General features: G+C 38.7%; 1 protein-coding gene across 15 annotated transcripts in view; it reads right to left on the reverse strand.

Annotated features, from left to right (window-relative positions):
• The window catches only part of CBLB (Cbl proto-oncogene B), a 234635-nt gene that overhangs the window by 115443 nt on the left and 100595 nt on the right, over positions 1-18597 (reverse strand). For 14 of the 15 annotated variants that reach the window (XM_070072032.1, XM_008267006.4, XM_070072028.1 and 11 more), the window contains one exon: positions 12443-12589. Coding sequence is in view for 14 of the 15 variants with exons in the window: in XM_008267006.4 (XP_008265228.1) it covers positions 12443-12589 (147 nt within the window). In the remaining variant the exon portion in view is untranslated. Of the gene's footprint in view, positions 1-2682; positions 2738-12442; positions 12590-18597 lie in introns of all 15 variants that reach the window. The other variant, XM_070072029.1, reaches the window with a different exon arrangement.

Here is an 18597-nt window from a genome sequence, read left to right on the forward strand (position 1 = left end):
TAAAAACAATAAATTTACCACAGGCGTGCAATTACTGTAAACATAAATTCCATTTTATTTTCTGACTTTCAAAATAAACTTTACTGGTGGCAGAACAGCATAGGAAGAGGAGCTACAAGTATAATCTATACATCATCTATCTATCGCTATATATATGCACACACATAATATGTAAAAATTGCGTTTAAGAGGCCGGTGCCGTGGCTCACCAGGCTAATCCTCCGCCTGCGGCGCCGGCACCCCGGATTCTAGTCCCGGTTGGGGCGCCGGTTCTGTCCTGGTTGCTCATCTTCCAGTCTAGTTCTCTGCTGTGGCCCGGGAAGGCAGTGGAGGATGGCCCAAGTGCTTGGGCCCTGCACCCGCATGGGACACCAGCAGGAAGCGCCTGGCTCCTGGCTTCGGATAGGTGCAGCACGCCGGCCCTAGTGGCCATTTGGGGGATGAACCAATGGAAGGATGACCTTTCTCTTTCTCTCTCTCTCTCTCTCTCTCTAACTCGGCCTGTCAAAAAAAAAAATTGCATTTAAGATATTTCCAGTTAGTAGCCATCTATCAACAAGAAGATTCGGTCTTAAAAGAAGGGATTTTTTTTTTCTTTCTAAAGCACAACTATTGTGTTTTCTCTCAAAGTTCAGTAATACTTAGAAAGTTCATGAGATACAATAGCTCATGGGCCATAGCAAGATGCCTTTGAAGTGCTGGGGTCACATTAAATAAAACTGTAAAATTATATACCCTATAATTAGAAAGTCCTGCCACAGAAGAACATAAGAAGGCTTTAAAATGATGTTCCCTTTAGTCATATGAGCTCAGCCTTACAAACAAAAGAGTCAGTAGTAAAACAAAATTATTCATAAATCTCCCAGTGTAGACCAATTAAGTTAATAGGCAATGAAGTCCACTAGATGTATAAGCTAAACTGAGGCAAACAAAGTAATTTCCAACACTTCTAAAACCCTAACAAGAAAAACTCTAGATACAGCTATGTATATGTATGTCTGCAAAAGTCCTCTGAGTAAGAGAAACTACTATATCCCAGAAGTTCTTTTAGTAAGAGAAACTGCTAATATTCTGAATACATTTTATTTGAAGAATAACAAAGCAAAAACAAGAATAAAAGGGGAACATCATTATTGTGCTTTCTAGTAAGAAGCAACAATCAAAATATGGAACATTAAGGTAAATCATTAGAAGCCCGTCTACAAAAAATAAATCCCTACATATCAACTATAAAAAAAACTTTACTTACTTTTCTATTAAAACAGTTTCCTCTGCCAGCACAAACCAATTCTAAACACGATCTATAAAGTGTTTGATTCTATGCTTCTTGCAAGGTAACAAGTCAGCCTATAAGAGTTGCATGGATTCTGACAGAAGACGGTGGATTTCCGAGTCAAAGAGAAAGGACTTTCTTACAGCAAGAGCAGTGGCCAGACGAATATCAGCACTGTCTTGTTCGTGTTCTTTGAGACTTAATTCCTTCAAAATAATAGAGGGCTAGGTGACAACTGCATTTATGTGTTCTGTTACTAGAGTAGAATTCAGAACTTATGGAGCCCAAATATTTTATAAAAGGCAATAGGCATGACTGTCTTTTGATCTGGGGAGAAATACACTCTTTATTTTACAAGGTTTTAAGCAAACATACTCCTGACTCCAGGAAGAAATATATTTTTTGTTTTTTCTCTGCCAAGGTAGAAACATCTAACAGAGCAGGGAACAAATATAAAGAGGGATGAGGAATGAGGACCTCTGTGAATCCAGGGCTCATTATTAAATACTTTCCAGGAAAATAAGTCCTTCTCCAAATATCTTCATGTGGTTCTCTTTTTAAAACACAATGTAATTTCACTTTAGATTAGTTTGAAATAAGCCTAATTTTGTAATGAGGTGATGGATCATTATATTAAAAACATTTTCAGAAATGTTCAGTCATAAATGTATAACATAAGAACTTTCGAGACTATGAAAGTAACTTAAACACCATTTAAATGAATTATGTCAGAACTGTTCAGCTGACTAGAACTAATAGAGACATATGAAGTATGATTTTTTTTAAAAAAATAATGCCCCACATAGAAGATTCCTTACATAATACTTCAGAAACAATTTAGAAACATAATTTTCAAATTTTTAGTAATGCGTGCAACATTCAGAAATACTCAGGAAATATGAATGGTCTCAGCAAATGGCATTAAAGCATTTTCCTCACTTAGCACAGCAGATTGAGAGAGAGACAGGGAGAGGGAAACAGAGAGGGAGAGGGAGGAGAGGGGAAGGGAGAGGCGGAAGAGAAGGAAGGAAAGAGAGAAGGGGAAGAGGGGAGAGAAAGAGAGGGAGGGGAGAAGGGAGGGAGAGAAAGAATATCTAATAAAATATAGGGGTAAAATAAGTAGTCAAAATCTTAATGTACCCGATAAGATCATAATTTTATCATTACCTGGTTCACCTCCCTCTTTCTTTAAGTCCTATCTTCCTTTGGCTTCTTGTAACACCACATTCCCCAGATCTTTCTTCCAATTTTCTAGTGACTCTTCCAAAATTCCCTAAATTTCCTCTGGGCATACTTCATTTAGCAGAATCCTTTCAGTATCTACTCACTTCAAATTGCCTGAGCCTTCTCTGGAGACTACACGAATTAGTCCAATAGTTTCACATATCTCTCAGAAATGAAAAACTCACCTTGAGACCAAGAACACAATATAAATGAGCAGAGGTCTAGGTAAGGTTTCTGAGGCTGAAAGAGAAAATCCAAAGAGCACACTGGCAACCAGGGCATGCAACTCTGGCTCTGTCACAGTACAGACCTATTGGTACCATTACTCTCAATTTTTCATTGTAACTTTTTTGTGTATAAACAAAAAAATATTTAAGAGTTAGACACTAATTTCACTTTTTTTCTAAAGATTTATTTATTTGAAAGGCAGAGTTACAGAGAGAGGTAGAGACAGAGACAGAGAGATCTTCCATCCGCTGGTTCACTTCCCAAATTGCTGTGACGGCCGTAGCTGACCAATGAAGGCAGGAGCCAGGAGCTGCTTCCAGGCCTCCCAAGTGGGTCTAGAGGCCCATGCATGTAGGCCATATTCTACTGCTTTCCCAGGCTACAGCAGAGAGCTGGATCAGAAGAGGAGCAGCCAGGACTCAAACCAGCACCCATATGGGATGCCAGCACTGCAGGCTGGGGCTTTAACCTGAGGATGTGCCACAGTGCCAGCCCCTTGCTTAAATATTATATGGGACCAAAGAAAATATTCCAGAGATTGTCAATCTGCAAACTCATAGAGGTATTGCATTCTAAAGTCTCTACCTGCTTACCTGTATATTCTTTTCCTACAGCTTCAATGCTGTGGCAGGGATCCCCATCCCACACATGGATTAATTCAGGTGCATGCGACTGAATACATGCCAGAATGAACTTTTCTCCGTATCTCATCTTCAATTTTTCCTAATGTATTGAATGATACCCAGGCATTCAAATCACAGATTGGGCTTCACATCTGACCTCCCCTCTTACCATATACCTTCTTAGACATAATCAAATCCTGTTAACTTAATTTCTGTTTCACAAATGCATGCATTCTTTATTTAGCCATTATGATCTGTAATAGTCTCAGACCTCACCTCTGTCTCACTTTTCTCCTTATTTTTCAGTTTCTAAAATGTGTGCAGTGGGACAGTTGTAGACCTAGGGGGTATACAGATGATCCTTTCCAGAATGAGAAGAAAATACTGACATCATATTTACATTTAACAATTTTAGATGCACATTATTGTGTGTCTTTTTTATATTATGTATATGAAAATATACAATATATGGTAGTAGATATGCAAGGCTACTTCAAAAAATAAAAATGTATATATTCAAACATAGGTAGTTGATATACTGTATGCTTGAAAAGCATTTTAGGAGTAAGTCAGCAATGAGTAAAATAAGGGTTTTGAACTCACTTCTCAAATTCATTATCCATACTGCAGCAAGAGTGAGCCACCTAATTCAGGTGTGACTACTTTCCTGCTTGTAAACTATCATGGCAAGGGCATCTGGCATAGTGATTCAGACGTCACTTGGGAAACCCACGTCCGATGTGGAAGTGAGGGAGTTCAAGTCCTGGCTGTGCTCCTGGTTTCAGCATCCTGGGAGGCAGCAGAAGATGATTCAAGCACGTGGGTCCTGTGGGAAATCTGGATTGTGATCCCAGCTCCTAGCTTTAGCCTGGCAGAGCCCGGGTTGTGGCATTTGGGGAATAAATCTGCAAATGGGAGATCTCGTTTTGTCTCTATCTCTTTGCCTTTTAAATGAAAGAGATAAATGAAAAATTTAAAAAGAAACATCTATCAACAGGTTTCTATTGCTCTTAGGGGCTCTAAAGGCAAAGTTTTAAAAGTACAACTGTGAATACGAAAAGCAAAGTCCAGGCCGACACCTCGGCTCACTAGCTAATCCTCTACCTGCAGCGCCGGCACCCCGGGTTCTAGTCCCAGTTGAGGCGCCAGTTCTGTCCTGGTTGCTCCTCTTCCAGTCCAGTTCTCTGCTGTGGCCCTGGAAGGCAGTGGAAGATGGCTGCACCACATGGGAGACGACCAGGAGGAAGCGCCTGGCTCCTGGCTTCAGATCGGCACAGCCCGCCGGCCCTAGCGGTCATTTGGGAAGTGAACCAACAGAAGGAAGACCTTCCTCTCTGTCTCTCTCTCACTGTCTAAATCTGTCAAAAAACAAAAAAATGTTAATAAACATACATGCTCTTGGGGCCAGCGCTGTGGTGCAGCAGGTTAAAGCCCTGGCCTGAAGCGCTGGCATCCCATATGGACATCAGTTCAAGTCCCAGCTGCTCCTCTTCCGATCCAGCCTCTGCTATGGCCTGGGAAAGCAGCAGAAGATGGCCCAAGTCCTTGGACCCCTGCACCTGCGTGGGAGACTAGGAAGAAGCTCCTGGCTCCTGGCTTCAAATTGGCGCAGCTCCAGCTGTTGGGGCCATCTGGGGAGTGAACCAGCGATGGAAGACCTCTCTCTCTCTCTATCTCTACCTCTCTCTGTAGCTCAGTCTTTCAAATAAATAAAATAAATCTTAAAAAATTATTTAAAAATATGCTCTTGATTCTAATAAAGTCAAGTTTCACTAGAGAAAAAAACCTTAATTATGTTGATTTCACAGAGCTAACTGTCACTTCCTCAGGAGGTCAGAATAAAGGATAAAGAAAAAAAAAGCTGAACAAAACAAGATTAAGACAAATATGAGTGCATTTATTCAATCTCAGAATTACTATGTATCTCCCTTTGAACTCTGTGGAAGTTGTAAAAATTCCATCTCATTTGGAGCATTTCCCACTAAATAGATGAGGAGGCTCCTTACTACAGTATGTAACATCCTCTTAAAAAGCTTCTAGTCAGTTCTTTGTAACATTCCTTAGGTGCTTTTTTAAACTTTTTTTTTTTTACTATTTTTTAAAGTTTTTTTTTCTTTATGTGAAAGTCAGAGTTACAGAGAGATATAGTATTTATTTATTTTGTTTCACTTTTTTTTTTAACAATTTTTTTTTTTTGACAGGCAGAGTGGACAGTGAGAGAGAGAGAGAGAGAGACAGAGAGAAAGGTCTTCCTTTGCCGTTGGTTCACCCTCCAATGGCCACTGCAGCCAGCGCGCTGCGGCCAGCACACCGCGCTGATCCGATGGCAGGAGCCAGGTGCTTCTCCTGGTCTCCCATGGGATGCAGGGCCCAAGCACTTGGGCCATCCTCCACTGCACTCCCTGGCCACAGCAGAGAGCTGGCCTGGAAGAGGGGCAACCAGGAGAGAATCCGGCACCCCGACCGGGACTAGAATCCGGTGTGCTGGCGCCGCAAGGCGGAGGATTAGCCTAGTGAGCCGCAGTGCCGGCCTTTTTGTTTGTTTGTTTGTAATCTAGGATCTTTCTACAATGAAATGGGCAAAGCAGACCTGAAATAGGCTTTTATTTTCCTTATTGACATAAAGATACTTCGGTTTTTAAAACTCAAAATAAAGGGAGTTGACAAAGTACTACAAATATTGACTGGCAATTCTGTTCAGTTCTATTTGAATGCTTTTTCTTTCATTCTTTCTAGAGTATCTGCTATACAATTATACTAAAAATTGCTTAGTTTCTTCTGTGCACCCTCTTTTAATTAAATATAATTAAATTTCCTTTTCATTAACTACTGATGTAATTAATATGCTAGGAAAACATGTATCTTAATAGAGAATGAAAGATCATTTTTCTTTGTTTCTTTAGTGCCAGGAAAATGCAGACGACCAAAGAAGGTCCACACTCCTTACCCAGGAAATCAAAGGTAGAGGCATTAAACAGAGCTCTGAATAGATCATTTGTTTCCCCAGTAAGCAAGACAATTTATTATTTATCTTCATCCAGTTGTATAAAGGAAAAGAGATAATACTAGAATACTTATTTTTCTGGCTTTTAGATCTCAAAGTATGGAACTTCCATCATACAGTTAATATTACATTCATTGTAGAATTAAATAATTGATCATTATGCTCATGCCATTTAGAACAAGTTTAAAGGTTCACATTGGGTGGTTGTTCTACAACAGAACGCTTATGACATGCCATTCAGTTTTAGCTGTTTTAGCCTTCCCAACAGTACTTGATAGTAGGTACCATTATTGGCATCCACATTTTATAAATAAGAAAACACATGAATGGAGAAATCAAGTAGTTTTCCCAGGTTAAAAGCTGGTAACTTTTGCAGCCAGAATGTGTGCAGACATTCTGGCCCCAGAGCCTGCATGCCTGGCCCTAAACATACTGCCTCCCAATCAGGCAAGAAAGCAAGCTCTGTCTCTTTATCTCACATACACAGGCTCAGGCACATTGCTCTATTTCTCAAGTCATTAGAATCAAACTTTACAGTAGTTCCTGCAAGTCTCAGTCTCTCTCTCTCTCTCTCTCTCTCTCTCTCTCTCTCTCTCCCCTTCCCCCCTCTTTCTCCCTTTCTGTAATTCTGACCTTCAAATAAACAAATCTGAAAAAAATTGTAATATATACATTCCCCCCAAAGAACTCATTTAATAATAATTTGAAGCTGGAAAAGGGAGCTGGTATTCGTGAAAGTACTGAACATAGTTTGACACATAAATCTGAAATACAAATTTATATTTCTGACTCTAATAAATGTGTCTGTGTTGGATAAAGACTCATCAGGAACTCTCCAAATGGAGCAGGATGGACCTACATAGTAAACAGACATCCAATAATATACATACATCTAAAACAGAACAGGAACACAAAGAATGGAGTATTTAAAGTGGACCAAATGGAAGGATGTATGATGTGGCTTCAGAGTTCATGTAAAACTTTAAATTCACATTAACTTTAAATTCTATTTTTCCATAAATTTTTAGAAGTCCCTTCACATGTAACTGAAAAAAAAAAAAAAACAGAAAAAGGTAATTCTGAACTAGACTTAAAGAAAGGTATCAAAATTCTGGGATAACAGAGAAAAAGAAGAGGAAAGACAGACATTTAGGGAATAGAAGCAAACAAACAGATGATTTTTTAAGAAGATCAATTTATAGATGATAAAGCCATTGCAAATTGAGAACATAGAATAAATAGCATTCATTCATCCAATTATTCATACAGAATGTTAACACTGATTATTGCCTACACATTCCAGGAAGTGTGCCAGGCTCTGAAAAACTAAGATAGTAAGACACAGTCTCTGCTTTCGAAGAATCTCTATCATCTATTGGAAAACTCTCAACTAGGAAATGCAAACACGTTAGTAATTCACTGCAAGCTAGCTTGACGGATGTGGGCCCAGGTACCCGGCAGCACAGAGTAGGGATGTCTATTTTGGATGATACTAGTCAAGGAAAGCTTTCCAAGTGGCAACACTGGGTAGGCCATGGGTGACAGGATACCCACGTAGGAGGTGTGATCTAGGGAAACAAAGATGCAGAGCTGCGGATAAAGGGAAGTGCATCAGGAAATATGAGGAGAATGTTGAGTAGTTTGTTTCTTCACAGATAAGCAGAGTATAGAAATGAAGCTAGAAAAAAAAACAGTTCCTAAAACTTGTCATGCTAATGGGATTTTAGTTGAACCAGAATTAATATTCATGGAAGCACCTGAAACAGATGATTGGAATGATTTTCTTTCTTTTCAGAGATATCACTAAGTAGAACAATTCGATATGGTGTTCTTGAAAATAGACCAATCAAAAGGCTGCTTTAGTAATCCAGGGAGGAGTCTGAACTTGAAAAAAAAAACTTGAACTAAAGTAAATGTGACGAGAAAAAGAGAAAATGAATTTAAAAAAGGAGTCAGAATCCAGGGTTCTTCCTGAATTATAATTTGTTTGGAAATGTATGCCTAAGTCTCAAAGTCAAGTAGTACTTAGCAAGGGCAGCCTGGGAACTGCAACCTGACTGCCACCCAGAGTCCAATCCCAATAACGTTCCTACCTCCCCGCCCCCCCCCCCCCCTTCAAGGACTGCATTATGCTTACAGCTTCTGAATTATAAAGTAGAACTTCAGAGAGTGAAGATTTAGTTTGGTATTATTTCATTTGGCAGAACTCAGAGACATTTATTCAATAACATCATCTTTCTTACCTTGTGTATTTCTACCATCTTCTAGTCAACCAATCAAGAAAGCAAAAATGGGACTGAACAATTAAAAATATTAAATGAATTTGAATAAAAACTTAACAAATGCAGGCTTTTCCAACCAGCTGCCATTACAAATCTGGTGTTACTGATCCCCTTGGGCCTCAAGCAGTGAAAAATCTCTTGGGGTCTGAGCAGAGGTCAGTCCTGCCATGACTTCCAAAAGGTTCGGAGACAAAGAAATAAAGTATTAGGCCTATAATTCCTAAACATATTTCTCTGTTGTCTGTTTCTATAACCTCTGAATCCTTAAATTGCCTTAACGTGAAGAATAGCTTCCTTCAACATTAATTCAACCTTAATAATTTGTTCATGTTCACTTGGTTATTTTTGAAAAGTCACAATCAAACTGTTTAAGCTAAATGCTGCATTACAAAATCATAATACGTCTGGGTATTTTTAGAAGCAAATTCTTAATGGTTCTACTACTGCAAATGATGCTGTTCTCAAGTTCAAAGGCACTGGTTAGGTTAAATGAAAAGGCTGTTACATGGCCGAAATGAATAAGATAAAGGAGAGGAATGCTTCTATACAAGAATGAAGTTATGGGGAAATACAAATGAATATTAGAGTATAAGGAAAATAAAAGAATTCACCCCTTTAAAAGGTTATACCATTCATTCATTTGTACATTCACTAAATAAAATATTGTGAAACTACAAGATGAAAACCCATGGAGAACATAGGGTCTCCACAATAACCTAGAAAAGAAACCACTTACATGGATGATTCTAGAAAATATATGTAAGTTCCAGAAGGAGCTAGAAATTTGGCTAAAAGTCCCCAAACAAAAATGTTAATGATGAAATTAAGTGGCTGTCTCCAGGCAGGGAAAACAGAAGACAAAGGTAAGAGGATTTGTGAGGTAGAGTTAATATCTAATCAATATTTTAAAAGTCTTCCATCTGTTATAAGAGTGATTTCCCTCATGCAGCAGCTGAACAGAAATTTCACTCCCATGATATCTGTGGTTACAAATAAAGGGAAATAACGACGTCTCAGATGTTTAATTCTCTGTGGCTAAAGACATCAGCAGAGTAAACTCCTCTGTTTAAAAACATGTGGGTAACCTTTCCATGGTTTTACTGGTTCTATAACAAGTAATCAGTTTTATAAACAAATGTCACAAGTAATTGCTTCTATATATTTTCTTGTACTTTTAAGAGAAAACGTAACTTATAGGCTACCAGCTGTCTGCGTAAAGCATAGAGTGTTAACACAGGAGCTGTAACTACAGGAAACCTTATCTGTTCTTACTCCTGGAATCCAGTCAGCCCTTCCTGCTCTCTACCATTCACAAATAACAAGCATATTCCTGGCTGTCACTCTCTTTCAGATAAAGATACACTTTTTTAAAATTCCTCATTTGTGAATGCAACATTAGAAATGGCTAGATTTCAGGGCCGGTGCTGTGGCTCACTTGGTTAATCCTCCGCCTGCGGCACCAGCATCCCATATGGGTGCAGGGTTCTAGTCTCAGTTGCTCCTCTTCCAGTCCAGCCCTCTGCTGTGGCCCGGGAGGGCAGTGGAGGATGGCCCAAGTGCTTGGGCCCCTGCAACCGCATGGAAGAACGGGAGGAAGCACCTGGCTCCTGCTTTGGATTGGCACAGCACCACCTATAGCGGCCATTTGGGGGGTGAACCAACGGAAGGAAGACCTTTCTCTCTGTCTCTCTCTCTCTCACTGTCTGTAACTCTACCTATCAAATAAATAAATAAAAATAAAATTAGTAAAAAAAGAAATGGCTAGATTTCCAAAATAGAGAATGCCCATATTAATGGAAATAATAGTATTTTCTCCATTAGTGTCTAAAGGTAATACAGACTATATTTTAGTATAAGAAGTGGGAAACAGGCTTTAATATTTCTTAAGTAAAAATATGCATTTGATCAAATGTACATTGCTCCACGTTAAGTATTTCTAATTGTAATGGAAGCTACAAATAGGGAGTTTTGGAAAGAAAAAAAAGAGAAAACAATGTTATAGGTCACTAGTGTCATAACACTAAAGCCATAAAAATTGTATAGCAATATCTTATATGAATAATTTTATCAGTTATGGGATAAATATACAATTTTATAGGCAAAGTGATACAGTAATTTATGTGAAAGCCATCAGTCTTCCTCTTACTACTCACTGCCAGGGTTTTCACCTATTTTCAATGACATGCTAAGTATGCTTTCTCACTAAAGGAATCCTACAATATTATTGGGGAAATCAGTTGCTTCGTAATGGTCAGCTCTTGGTCATCTTACTTAGAGATTCCCAACAAAAGTGTTCCAAGTTGTATATACATTATGCTAACTTTAGTCATCCAAGCCCAATTACCTACAAGCTCACCAGAACATGCTTCTAGGTAGGAAGCACTGAATGGAAAACATCTTTACCCTGCTGCAGTGTGATATAATATAACACTGTAATAACATTATCTCTGTATCTTGTTCACAGATATATGTACTTTCTATGCAATAAGACAAGGAAATGCTGGATCAGGGCGTGAGGCCCTTCTGCCTTGTTAGTTTCAGATCTTAGGCAAGCTCACATACTGTCTCTTTTATAGAGCAGTCTCTGGTTGTTGTTAATTGTGAAGTAACTTTTCCCTGCACTGAACTGCCAGAAGCTTACGTATTTAATTTTTGAAGTATTTGCTCCCTTCATCCTCTTATTTTTATATATGCCTTATGTGTGCACTATGTTATAAATAGTTATGGGCCTCTCATATATACAGACTCTATGTAACTCTGCTTCTTAGAGCAAACAACCTCAATAAATAGTCATAAAATACAAAATGCCATACAGGGGTCTTCTGAAAGTTCACAGAAAATGTGTATCATAGAAAACTATGTATGGGTTTCAAAAGTTTTTCTGCATTAAAATAAGTAATTTTTTTTATTTCATTTACTTATTCAGAGGTAGAGTTACAGATAGAGAGAGGGAGAGAGAGAGAAAGATTTCCTAGCCACTAGTTCTCCCCAAATGGCTGCAATAGCCACAGTTGGGCAGATCTGAAGACAGAAATCACAAGCTTCCTCCAGGTCTCCCACAAGGGCACAGAGGCCCAAGGACTTGGGCCACCCTCCACTGCTTTCCCAGGCCATTAGCAGAGATCTGGATTGGAAGAGGAGAAGCAAGACCATGAACCATGCTGATGCCTCAGGCAGAGGCTTAGCCTAATACACCACAGTGTTGGCCCCAATAAGTAACTTTTAATACTATTTTCCATGAATTTTATGAAGTAACCTCATGAGATCTGATAATTACTTTTCAATAATAAAAAATAATTCCAGGGGCTACTGTGTAGCACAGTAGGTTAAGCTGCTGCTTAATGCTGGCATCCCATAATTCAGTGCTGGTTTGAGGACCAAGTGCTGTTTCTGATCCAGCAACCTGCTAATGCTCGTGAGAAAGCAGCAGCAGATGGCCCAAGTGCTTGCTGCCCCAACATTTATGTGGGAGACTAGGATGGAGTTTTTGGCTCCTAATTTCCTCCTGCCCTAGAACTGGCTGTAGCAGCCACTTGGGGAGTGGACCAAGAGATGTAAAATCAATCCAACCTTTCTTCCTTCCCATATTCCCTCCCTCTTTCTGTCACTCTGTCTTTTAAATAAGTAAAAACACTTAAAATATCACTGAGGCATACTTTTGGGGGCTATACCAGAAAAACTAACAAACAACATACTTAACAAAAACACTCAAATTCACTCTCAAAACACTCTAGTGAATGTCCAGCTAAAGGCTAGACAACATCATACTTGAAGACGGATCCAACCTATATGAACAATTTTTACTTACTTGTCTCCAAAGAACTTTCTCCAGAATTCAGCAGCATCTGCTTTGGTGATACGGAAGTTATCTCCCTGGAACTGACCATTGGGAAAGATTGCCTTGATTTCTGCAAGCATGTGACTGAAGATAAGCGATAGTTTTGTGAGATTTCGTCTGTAGAAATGGGAAAAAAGGAAGAGAAAAATAAATACATTTGCAGGTAAGTTTTAATGAGAATCTATACTAAGACAAAATTAAGTATGTGCACATGCAGGTGTTTAGTCTAATCATTAAGATGCCACATGCCACACTGGAGTGTCTGGGTTCAATTCTCTGCTCCATCCCCCAATTCCAGCTTCCTGCCAATGCCAACCCTGGGAAGCAACAGGTGATGACTCACATAATTGAGCTCCTGCCACCCGCATGAGAGATCTGGACTGAGTTCCCAGCTCTTGGCTTCACCAGCCCTCGTTCCAGCCATTGCAGTTATTTGAGGAGTACACCAGTGAGTGGGAGTGCTCTCCCTCTACCTCTACCACTCTTCCTCCTTCTTCTTTTCCCTCCCTCACCATCTCCTTCTTCTCCTTCTCCCTCTCTCCCCATCCTGCTTTTTGAATATAAAAAGTGTGCACATATCAATTTACATTTCTTCACACTTTATTATTCATTTATGTATTAATTTGATATAAACATGAACAAGATATACCAGGTGATTTCACTGAGCTCATAGGTTAATGGAAAAGATGGAAGACATTTGAAAAATCATAATGAAATATAAATGCTAAACACAAAAGGCAAAATAACTATTTCCACCTAGGGAAGTAAGGAAAGATTTGCCATTAGAGGAAAATCCACGAAGAGATATCTTTTGACAGATAAAAGATGTAGAGTGAAAAGAAAGAGAAAAACAAGAGATTAGAAAGGTATTTTAGGAATAGCATATACAAAAGTAAATAGTATGGAATACAACAAATTACTTGGATATCTATGCTTGGCATAGTGAGAACAAGCATAGGGTATTAAGACTGACTGAAGGGGCCGGCACTGTGGTACAGCAGGTTAAAACCCCAGCCTGCATTGCTGGCATCCCTTATGGGTGATGGTTCGAGTCCCAGCTACTCCACTTCCAATCCAGCTCTCTGCTATAGCCTGGGGAAGCAGTGGAAGATAGCCCAAGTGCTTAGGCCCCTGAACCAGTGTGGGAGATCAGGAAGAAGTTCCTGGTTCCTGGTTTCAGATCAGCTCATCTCTGGCCATTGCAGTCATTTAGGGAGTAAATCAGCAGATGAAAGACCTTTCTCTCTCTCTCTGCTTCTGCCTCTCTGTAACTCATTCAAATAAATAAAAAAATCTTTAAAAAAATTACTGGAGACAATGAAAAAATGTGGTTAGGATGTGGCATAAAGTAGTATATCAAGCAATGATTAAAGTTTTGTGAAGTACATTTGCTACTTCTACCTAATGTATCAGATTTTCTGATGACAGGTTCTAAAAATGTGTGTATTTATTTCATTTTATTTTATTTATTTGATTATAATTCATTTTATAAGTTCCTAGTGCAATTCTAACATGATCCCCTCATTAGGAGGTACTGCTAAAATGAACAGGCAGCCAAAATGGATTAAAAAGACTAAGGGCATGAAGAATTCCTGTTTTAGAGAAAAAAGGTATAGCGACATGAGAAAAATAATTCAGAATTGAAGGAAACACAGGGGTCACTCTGAATTTTCAAGCTAAGTTCTGGGGATTCTGACATAATTTAAATCATCCTTCAAATGATACAATCACTTGCAATACTATCTTTCCTACTATTTCTTAAGTTTACAACATTCCTCACGTTAATCAACTCAGAACTGTGAATGCTAGAAATTAAAGGAACAATTGTAATACAAAATGTTTGAAGAACTTTTCAGTTTTAAATTGACCTTGCTTCAGTTTTAAATTGACCTTCTTGTTCCTAAGAACCATCAGAATTCAGTAAGTACATAGACAAGAGGACTTCAAAAAGTTCCTGGAAAATATAGGATGGGCTAGCCTTGTGGCACAGTAGGGTTAATCTTCTGCCTGTGGCACCCGCATCCCAAATGGGTGCCAGTTTTGGTCCAGGCTGCTCTTCTGATCCAGCTCTCCACTACGGCCTGGGAAAGCAGTGGAAGATGGCCGCAGCACTTGGGCCCCTGCACCCACGTAGGAGACCCGAGAGAAGCTCCACTGGATGGAAGACCTTCTTTCTGTCTCTCCCTCTCTCTTTCTGTAACTCTACCTCTCAAACAAATAAATAACATCTTTTAAAAAATGCACATCATATTTTAATCACATTGTTTCATGGACATTTGGAAATTCCTCTAATATATACTGCCATTCTGAAGATTCAGCTATTTTTGGTGTGTGTTGAGGAGTAGGAGGAAAGCAAGTACTGTAAGACTCAAAGAAAATATACAAGAAAGTTAACATAGAGGAAATCTGCAACCTGTGCAACAATATAATGTGTAAGCAGTCATTTGTTATTTGAAATTATGATTCTTTTTCCCATTTTTACTCTTAGATCTACATTTAATGACTCAAATCTTTCAAATAATAAGGGGGGATGTTTGGTATCAAACAGACATGTGATATGCACTTGTCAATAAAATCATGGGAGTCATTTTTTTCTAACACATTTATAAACAAAACATGTAACTTACAACATAAGATGAATACAGGATAAATGATAAAAACATGGGAAAAGCAAAAACCAAAGAGAAAGTAATAAAGTTTGAAATATTCTTAATCCCTGTCAATTCATCTCCACTATGAAAACAAAAGTATTACCTATTTCTATAATTTGTATTATATAAGAAGATCTGATAAAAAGGTGGTCAAAGTTTAGGCCTTACTTTAGTGTTATCTGTAAAGACATTCTGCAAGTTCATGATAGTGATACATAAATGATCCATCTTTTTTTCTTTAGATTCAGCTTCACTTTGCACAACTGAACCTAATCCAAGTATAAAACTTGTTAATCAATTCAGTCTTTGACTTTGACATTGACATGATTTTTTTATTCATGTCAACACATACTTATCTAAATGATGGTTGCTATCAGTTTGTCAGCCTTAAGAAACGAAAAGCAAACTGCTATACTACATCAAAGGAAAGACTTACGGCCAATACAAACTGTAACTGAATTTAAGATTTGAGTTTCAGGAAAAGATAAAGTCCCCCTAGAAAATTTGCAATGAATATATTTTTGTAATTAGGCTAATGGGTTAACTTTCTACCAAACTTCCAATTGACACATACAGAAAAAAAAAAAGAAAAATCAAAATGGCTGTAATTAGGGCAAACCAACTGTTCCTTATTTTCTGAATTGGTTTCTCTTCATCCCCTTGTTTCTTTGCTCTTTAATCATATCCAAATGTTTTTCATTTTTACTTGTTAGTTCTAAAGTCTGAAGCATAAAACCAATCGTTATCCATCTTGGACATCTGACCCACTGGCCATGGAAACAGTAAACATTAAAATAGAATCAGTAACATTTTATAATGATAGTCTGGTATCTCTAATATTCACTAGTATCAATAAAACTGATCACTGATTGATCATAACATGTATATACAGGTCCATTTTCTTATTCCTGTATATGGACCACATTTTTATTTTACTTTTACCATAAAATAAGACAACGGAAAAATATATTTGCCTTTAGTCTTTTTTTTTTAATTTTTTTTTTTTTTGACAGGCAGAGTGGACAGTGAGAGAGAGAGACAGAGAGAAAGGTCTTCCTTTGCTGTTGGTTCACCCTCCAATGGCCGCCGCGGCCAGCGCACAGCGGCGGGCGCACCGCGCTGATCCGATGGCAGGAGCCAGGTACTTATCCTGGTCTCCCATGGGGTGCAGGGCCCAAGTACTTGGGCCATCCTCCACTGCACTCCCTGGCCACAGCAGAGAGCTGGCCTGGAAGAGGGGCAACCAGGACAGAATCCGGCGCCCCGACCGGGACTAGAACCCGGTGTGCCGGCGCCGCAAGGCGGAGGATTAGCCTAGTGAGCCACGGCGCCGGCCTACCTTTAGTCTTAAAATAAACTCATGTGGTGAAAAATAGTTGAATGCATTAATTTCGTGTTGCCCTATTTATATATACCAGAATACATATTTCTATTTATGATACATTTATTTTATATGTATACACATGTGTAGATGTGCATGTGCACACACCCTCCACACATATATTATAAATGACCATTTTGGAAACTCATTATTTAAAAGACTGACTTACTGATTGCAATCCACACCAAGGTAGACAACTGACAGGTAATCCTATCTGGTAGCAGTTAAATTTATATCATAGCAAATAAGGTTTTTATATGATTCCATGATTTTTGTTTATTATATTTTGGTATACAGTATGTGTTTTCTTTAATTCTCCACTCTACTATGCAATCTTAGACATCCATTTTACAAAAATAATCTCCAATTTTGAATATATGTAAGTCCAAGAATATAATCACCTCCAACCATACAGATGTTAGCAGAAAAAAAAGACAATTATAAATCTCATGTGTAGATGAAAAGCTACTTCTTATTATGCAATATTCCATACTTAGCCAATTTTCTGTTCTGATTTTCCATCATGCTAAAAGCAAAAATGACTACAGTATAACGAATGATTTGATGATTACTAATTAAGAATGTTTCTGTCACTAAAACTTCTCTACCTCAAAGTAACTAAAGAAATGTTTTCCCACAAAGACTCAATAATCTTATAAATGTAATTTCAATTAAATTTGCATAGAATTTTGCAACAATTCATATATTGAAGGGACTGAACTGGAGTGCAATAGCACCACAATTGTTACCATGATGGAGCGTCACTGTTTCTCAGCAAGTCCTTGCACTTTGTTTCTACAGCTAACACTTAAAGGACTCTGGAGGCATATAAATTTTGATGGAGGGTGACACAATCGTACCCTTAGTGAACTCATCACATAGTATGGCAGCAAAGGACATAGAGAAGTCATTACAATAAACTGTGGTGGTGACAGTGCACCCTCATTATTGCATTGTGATTTGATGAATTAAATTTGAAAAATGAATGAAATGTATATGAAGATTTGAACTGTACCTCCACTAAATGCAGGAGGTAAAGAATGTAACTTAATTAGATTGCATGTAGCCCTTGCAGTTTCTCCATTCACTAAAAGTGGTGTCATAAATCAAGCAGAAAATAAAATGGGTTAAATGTTGAATTAGTAAAAAATTTCAAGTAATACTTTGTTTCTGTGAGGACCAAAGTTTCTAAGAATATAATGCTTTTGGTAGAGGAAATGAGAATTCATTTTTATCCAAGTTATTAATTCAATTCTCACATTTAAAAGCTAGAACCTGGTCTTCTTCTTCCTTATAAGGTAAAGCAAATTCAGCATAAAAAGAAAGGCAAGGCAAAGAAAATATAAAACAGCTCTGAAAATGAGACTCCCATTCAGTTAAAGAGCAATTTCCACTATTACTTCTAATAGTACTTCCAAGATGGGTTTAGAGTTACTTCACACTGTTTTTGACCCTGGGATTACCCTGATTCCTAAATTAAGTAAGGAGGCTAGGCTGATGTAAGTCTTGCCTTTCATTTCTCCCTTTTGGGAATGGTGACTATGATGAAGATGGGTCCTGAGAGCCTTTTTTTTTTTTTGGAAGGAAGGAAGGGAGGGAGGGAGGGAGGGAGGGAACTGGATCCTCACGCATTACTCCTGCCCAAATGCTTTGAAATTTACAATACTGTAAGGGGAGTGACACGCAGATGCTAAAATTGCAAATACCAGTAATGATTTGGGGTCTATCCCCAAGTCATGAGACATCAGTATTGTGTGCAGAAATAATCTAACCTGAACCGCAGGCCACAGTACAGTTTTTCAACCTACTCTATTTTATTTCTTAGAAACTGAACTACACACTTAAAAGAGAATTTAAGCCTAAGCCGGCGCCGCGGCTCACTAGGCTAATCCTCCACCTTGCAGCGCTGGCACACCGGGTTCTAGTCCTGGTCAGGGCGCCAGATTCTGTCCCAGTTGCCCCTCTTACAGGCCAACTCTCTGCTGTGGCCAGGGAGTGCAGTGGAGGATGGCCCAAGTGCTTGGGCCCTGCACTCCATAGGAAACCAGGATAAGTACCTGGCTCCTGCCATGGGATCAGCGCGGTGCGCAGGC

This window comes from Oryctolagus cuniculus, chromosome 4, assembly GCF_964237555.1.
Source record: "Oryctolagus cuniculus chromosome 4, mOryCun1.1, whole genome shotgun sequence".
In the NCBI taxonomy this organism is placed as follows: Eukaryota; Metazoa; Chordata; class Mammalia; order Lagomorpha; family Leporidae; genus Oryctolagus; species Oryctolagus cuniculus.